We start from the raw sequence: 7,222 nt of genomic DNA, 5'->3' as shown, positions 1-7,222 counted from the left end.
ATTGCAATGAAAACAAAACACTTCAAATTTTTATGCCCCATATTCCTGTAGTTTTAGGATTTAAGAATTTCTGTTTTGTGAGGCATTCAAGGTCTTTTATCGTCATTGAATCACCATTCTGCACTGTAATTTAGAACTGTCATGGAATGTATAAAAACACTGATGTGTATTTGAGAGTCGATTTTACTCTTATGAGTTACATGATATTGGTCATAACCACTAATGTTTCACTGTATCTTTTTTTTTCTTTTCAGTTTTTTCCCCTTTTTCTCTCCCCAGCTTAAATTGTATTTTAAACTAATCTAAGAATGTACTTTGACATCTTTATATATGTCATTTCCCATCCCTTGGGATTTAATCTTTCCAGTTTAAATTCCTGTACTGGTCACTTTAATGGCCATTATAATCTATTTCATTGTGTGTGTATACTTGTTCATTTTAATTTCCTCCTAGGAGATTGTAAACATCCAAAGTATGGATTTGGTTTTATCTATCTGTCATACAATTATTGATATGAAAGGGTTTTCCATATACAGAGTCGGGAGCCACGAGTGTCTTGAACCTCCTTCTGTTGCTTCTTCTGCCATCATGATTATTTCTCAAATGCTGGTTCCTGCACCAGTAAGTCTGGGCAGTACTGCTAACATAGGAGAACTTGATTCTTGTTGTTCCTTTTGCATTGAATGAAAGCCTCACCCGTTGGGGCCTTAAACATCATTGAAGATAAATTGCAATTATGAAAGAAGTAGTTATTCCAGTTTCTATCTAACATTAAACTCTGAAATAGCCCATACTGTCTGTTTTCCTAAGGTTTTTAATCCAATATTAATCCAGATATATAATTCATGTTCAATAACCATATAACTATTTAACATAAAATAAAGAAATGTGACCCTATGAGGCTCTTTATTCCCTTCACATTTTGAAGAAATAAAATAATTCTGGTAATAAATGGATACCTCTGTACCAAATAGAAGAGAGAAAACACACCATTTATTATTGAGTAAACATTAACAGATTTACATAGATGTAAGGAAGGACAAAAGAACTATACACTTGGGACAAAATCACACATACCTTATATATCACAGTAGAATAACAACTTCTCATATCCTCAGTAGTTGAGGGTGCAGCTTTAGATAACCTCCTGTAGATGTTGAGAAAATTCTGAACAAGTGTTAGAGGTGCATGTAATCACATCCAGAGGTTATTTGGCCTATGACTTGGGAGATATGTCTGTATTGTAAATTGCAAACTGTCAGGGTCTCTGGCTCAGTAATCCCTTTAGGTCATGCAGAACATAGATTGAACATGGCAAATATAAAGAAAGTTAGCAAGAATTATTTATTGCCTGGATTTACATAGCAAGCTGGCTATCCCATATTTAGAGTAACAAGGAATTCAAAGGCTGAAATCTTATACATTTTGAGTAAGAGATTGATTAACTATTCTTAAGCTATATGGAAATCTCTCATGGAGTTTATGCCAATTTCCACAAGATCAAAAATGTGCCTAGAGTAGGTTGTTCCTCAGCTGTAGAGCACTTGGGTAGCATGAGTGAGGCTCTGGGTCAATTCTCAGCACCACATATAAATAAATGAAAAAAATAAAAGTGCACCAACATCTAAAAAAAAGTAAAAAAAAAAAAATAAAGAATAAAAATCTACCTAAAATTGTTATGTCTACCCCTGAGCAGATGTAGCCACATATAAACGTCTTTAAATGAGTGTATCCTTTACTTTGGGGCAAGCAGTTGTGATCAGATCTGCCTGGACAGATTTGGTGCTCTCTTGTTGCTTGTCTTAAATAATTAATGTGGTTGGGGAAAAAGTCCTTCTGCCACTCATAGAACTTGCACTTCTTTTCTTTCAACAATCTCCACCTTTAAATTTATTCCCATACTCCTGTCTGAGCATCCCAACTGGAATCCCAGCTACTTGGGTGGCTGAGACAAGATCGCAAATTCCAGGCCTGCTTGGGCAATTTAGTCAAACTCTGTCTCCCCCCCCCCCCCCATAAAATAAATAAATAAATTTGTGGATTAGGATTTGCCTAGAAAACATGTGCCAAGCCTTGGGCTCAATCCCCAGTACACCCCTATCCTTTAAAGGAAAAAAATGGAAACCAGCTTTAATTCCTACAACATTTCTTCTTCATTTCAATGGTAAAGAAATACTTAAGCTATTTTTACACGAAAATTTTCTAAGATTGGAGGAAAGGAAAATAATATTTTTTCTTTTATTAATGAAGTTGTCATTGCCATGTCCACTTATATATTTCCATCGGATCATTCTCATTTATAGTTGGTATTCAATCCTTCATAGAATTCAGTGCTCTTTTCTGAACATTTATGAAGCCCAGGTGCTTTCATTTCACTCTTTGAGGAGCCTCTGGAGGAGGAATTCTTAACTCATTGTTGTGTCATGGATTTATATTCATGTCGGATGGACCTTTTGGATCCCTTCCTGGAATGTCTTATAAAGTTTCAGAGGATTATACATGGAATTACAAAGGAAGTGATCACCAAGGTAGTGCAACATTAACATATTTAAACCTAATCAACCCATATGTTCAAGAATTACTAGTGCGGCTGTGATGGGTTCAGATGCTATTTTAGGATATCTAGGATATTGACAGCTGGAATGTGATGTGATTAGTAGCACATATCCTGCCAATTCTATTGTTCTCAAATGAAGAAAATGGTAAAGTGTAATTGGAGGATAGTAAAAATAAGATGAATTTTTTTTTCTCTATTTCCACTCCTGATCCTGTAATTCAGTAGCCATTACATAGTTTTCTTTTTCCAGTAGGCTTGCATGCTAAAGAGCCCTGCTTAGGTTTCCAGACTCCATAAGTCAATGAAAATCATTTAAGAAGGTTAAACAATAAAGAAGTGCATTGATTCAAATTGTCTTTAAACCACCTTATAAGGAATAACAGCATGTTTCATTTTGTTGGGCAAGTGTCAAGGTTTGTTTGTAGAAAATATGTGAATGTATACACACACACTCACATTGCACTTCTATGTTCTAGGTTGCCTCAGGGTCTCTGGGTCGGTTCCTGTGAGCCAGAGACAAATATGCAGAAGGGCGGGTACCGACTGGAGTTCCCGCCCCTACTCTTGTGGTTTTCAAACAGGTCCGCTAGGTTATTATAAAAGCCTTCTGGTGGCTAGGAGAGCTTATTGTGCTGAGAATCCGACTCTCCTTACAACCATGTCTGGTCGTGGCAAGGGAGGCAAAGGCCTGGGCAAGGGCGGCGCCAAGCGCCACCGCAAGGTGCTGCGCGACAACATCCAGGGCATCACCAAGCCCGCCATCCGCCGCCTGGCCCGCCGTGGCGGCGTCAAGCGCATCTCCGGGCTCATCTACGAGGAGACCCGCGGCGTGCTCAAGGTGTTCCTGGAGAACGTGATCCGCGACGCCGTCACCTACACGGAGCACGCCAAGCGCAAGACGGTCACGGCCATGGACGTGGTCTACGCGCTCAAGCGCCAGGGCCGCACTCTCTACGGCTTCGGCGGCTGAGCCGTGGTATTGTCCATGCCGTCGCTTTTATTTCTCTTCAAAGGCCCTTTTCAGGGCCACCCATCCTCTCACTCGAAAGGGTTGCTTTACTGTTTTTTCTTGCGTCTTATGGCATTTTGATGATTTCAGCGGAAGGGTTTTTGTTCCGTGGTTATAGTGTTTTCAACAACTTGGTGTTTTTGGGTGCAGATTGTCGGGAGTAGTCCGCAATGAAGTATTTTCATGGGGAGCCCTTTTTAAAAGATAAGGGAGTAATCCCCAGTGAGTACACTGTGGGTGAGCACTGTTTCACATGATGTATTTGATGCATCTTAACCATCTTGCTTTTCATTCCACACCATGTTTGAGGCACAAAGCGATATTTCTACTGTAAGCTTTCTGCAGTGTGCCTTGTCAGCTACAGTACTGTTTTTTTCCAGTGGGTTTTACTCCGTAAGAAGTCTTGTACTGCTATGTAGATGACAAGAGCTTTTCTTGGGAGCTTGTGTCACATTGTAGGAAGTATATTGAGGCCCTGTTTCATGCTACAGATGAGATTTTATAGTCTGGGTATTGTTGCCTCTTAGAACAGTAGCTCTTTTTTGTTGGGGATTGAACCTGAGGGTTTGTGACAAGCACTCTACCAACTCAGCTATATCCCCAGCCTCCAACAGTATTTCTTAATATATGAATCAAAAACTGCTGAAAAGAATGTGTTTAAGAATATATGTAGGGACATACACATTTCATGAGCTTTTATCCTTTTAGGGTCCCAAGGGCGTCCCAGAGCACCATGGATTTCCTGACCACAACCTGCGTTCTAGGATGTTAGGGCCTGAGATCTGGGGGCTCAAATTTTAAGGATAGACAGATAAGGGGAGACATAATATTGGAGAACACCTTGAATAAGTGTTTATTTTGTCATCATTTCTTCTCTGAGTATGGAAGCTCTACATATTCTTGAGTAGTTAGATCAACTCTTTTTAATAGTGTTATATTTCAGAATGCACGATTATCCATTCTGAAAGAATTAAATTCTCAGAGACCTGAGAGACTAAACTGAATCTCACAATATTATTTTTAGTCTTATTATGAAAGAAGACTTTGAAATACATTTTATCATGAGGCCCTTTGATTTTTCTTCTATCGATTTATTATTTTAATAAATGTATTTACTAAGGCATAAATATTTAGTAGTCTGTGATTAAGCATAATCATACGTTTACAGGAAACAGTCTCAATACCCTTTGAGGTTTGGGAAACAGTCCTGAAAAGTGCTTTTAATGTGTCTTTGTTCAGGTTTCTTGACCTCTCTGAGCCTTTTAACTATGTATGAATAAGAATACTATCTGTCTTATAGGCTTGATACTGAATAAAATAAAATTATTTGTCGAGCCTTTTGACCAGTGCATGGGTCATGATAAACATGATGTTTGGTTATCACTGTTATTCTATAACTGTTTCATTTCTCATGACATTTGAGAGGCATGCAGAAAAAGAAATTGGCATTTGAACCATAAAGATATGTACTGGTGTTTTTTATCTTTGTGGTCTGTAATAATTTGCTAGCCACTGTTGATCCTGAGTCCATAATTTAGGAGACCTTTTAGGTTGAGTCAAGCCCCTTTCTCTTTTGCCCTGTCATCTGCCTTGAGATGATATAGCAGCAGATGGCCCTCCGCCAGATTTTAATTCCTAGCCTGTAGACCTGAGAGAAATAGCTTTCTGTTCATTATCAATTACTTAGTCTCAGTTACTCTGTTTCACAGAGTAAGACAAATAAAGGGCTCAGTAAATTCACTCACTTGTTTCTTCATCCATATAAGCCAGTTCATCAATTATTTCAGTTTTCTTCTGAATCTAACTAATAATTTTACCATGATTATTTGAAATAACCTCTCATTTTTTTTCTGGTTTCTTGCTACTTTAAATTTTATAAAATCCATTTTTCCACATAGCAACTTAAAAAGTGTTTAAAATTCCAATTGTGCTATCACAAAATAAATAAGCCTTCTTTTTGCATATTTGTTTCCCTCATGAGCAGGTGTTTATTTCACTCACTTTCTCATAATTTTGATTAGAGATGGCCAGCACATAAGCCTTTTATTTCTTAGGCACAAATTCCTTTCTACTTTTAGACTTTTTGTACCAACAGTTACATTATTCCAGAATTTTTACTTCCTAGAGTTTTGGTTCCTTTCTCTAAAGTGTTACCTAATCACAGTCATGGCCCTTGGTTTTATTTTATTTCTTCATAGAACTTTATTTGAATGGCTTTGCTCAGCTGTCAACATGTTTACCATTTCTTTTCTCTGGGGACTAAGCTAGTCATCCCAGGAGAGCTGGCTTTTGTATGTCTTCCTTGATGCTGAATCTCAACACTTAGTACAGAGAAATTTCAACAAAAACTGGGAAAAATAATTAATGGGAACTCTTGGATTGCTCTCCGATTTGTGTCCTGTATCCACTGCTTTAGTACTGCTGCTCTTTCTTTGGTTTGAACAGTTATCTTCTTTCACCAATATTATTTCTCTCCAATTCATCCAGGATCCTGCTACTGGAAGCAAGCTGATCATGTGTTCTCTGCTCAGGAGCTTTCAATAACATTTTATTTTCTGAAAAGTCAATCTAAGCTTCATTGTTTGACATGTAGACTTTTGCACTATTTATTTATTTTCCATACTGGGGATTGAACTCATGGTGCTCTACCATGGACCTACATCCCAGCCCTTTTTATTTTGTATTTTGGAACACAGTCTAGCTAAGTTGCTTACAGCCTTGCTAACTTTCTGAGAGTGGCCTTGGAGACCATAATCTCCAAGAATATGATAATTTAGCTGAGATGGGAATTTTTGATCAATCAACTAATGTCTTTGTTGGGGAGGTTTGTCCAGGGGACAATTGGACAAAGAAAATTGCAAAGCTTGAAGAAATCATTGGGAATTTCAAAATCTGGAAAAAAGATAAAGAAATGAGAAAAATGAGAAACAAAAAGCAGAAAATTAATATTCCGAGGTTGGGTTACATATTTAGATGAGAACACACTTTGCAGAGCTGGAGGCCACAGCAGTGTTCTGATTTTGTGCTGAGAGCACAGAGGCTTAGGGTATGGGTGATACATGGTCAGGTGTGTTTTTAAAATGAGGTCTGAGTCTGTAATGAAAATTGGATTCACCATTGGCCAGGAATTTTCAGTATCAGTATCATCTGAAACTACACCTTTAGTGAGTACAGTGGAAATGCAGTTGCAATTTAGTAACTTTAACATACTTGTTTCTCTCTTTACATTTATTTTTTCTTGAAAGAACAAAAGCTAGGCTAGCAAACTGGCTGGGAAGGCTGGCTAGGAGTGTTTCTCAAGGACCCTCTGTAGGTAGTGATAGTAGTCTAGAGTGGATGTAGCATTTCCACTTATGAATAAAAAGCTCCCAGCAAAACTTTTCTAGCCTACTTCCCCCATGACAGCTTCTACCCTACAGTGACTTGAGAAGTGAGGAAGGGAAGCTCAGCTGTTTATTACCTGGAATTTAGTCTGTTGGACATTAAGTGATTGCAGGTTTGTAGACTTGCAGACCTCAAGGTCCAGCAAATGCATGTTAAGGTACACCTTACTGTGGGATGTAGCTCTGGTAGAGCACATGCATTCAGCTCTCAGGTTGCAATTTAGGTTCAGTCCCCAGTAATCCCCATCAAAAAAGAGAAAGAACAAGAATATT

At 38.2% G+C, this 7,222-nt stretch overlaps 1 protein-coding gene across 1 annotated transcript; it reads left to right on the top strand.

Annotated features, from left to right (window-relative positions):
* The first annotated feature begins 3,215 nt into the window (after positions 1-3,215).
* On the top strand, positions 3,216-3,527 carry LOC113195989 (histone H4). The gene has a single exon (XM_026407712.2). It carries the CDS (start codon positions 3,216-3,218, stop codon positions 3,525-3,527), a length of 312 nt encoding a protein of 103 aa, XP_026263497.2.
* The last annotated feature ends 3,695 nt before the right edge of the window (positions 3,528-7,222 follow it).

This window comes from Urocitellus parryii, chromosome 8 (assembly GCF_045843805.1).
Source record: "Urocitellus parryii isolate mUroPar1 chromosome 8, mUroPar1.hap1, whole genome shotgun sequence".
Lineage (NCBI taxonomy): Eukaryota > Metazoa > Chordata > Mammalia > Rodentia > Sciuridae > Urocitellus > Urocitellus parryii.
Note: the sequence above shows the minus strand (reverse complement) of the source record. Positions and strands in the feature narration are given on the sequence as shown.

What these genes read in the sequence shown, in the direction of transcription:
- LOC113195989 (XM_026407712.2), top strand. Translation starts at nt 3,216, where the DNA reads ATGTCTGGTCGTGGCAAGGGAGGCAAAGGCCTGGGCAAGGGCGGCGCC.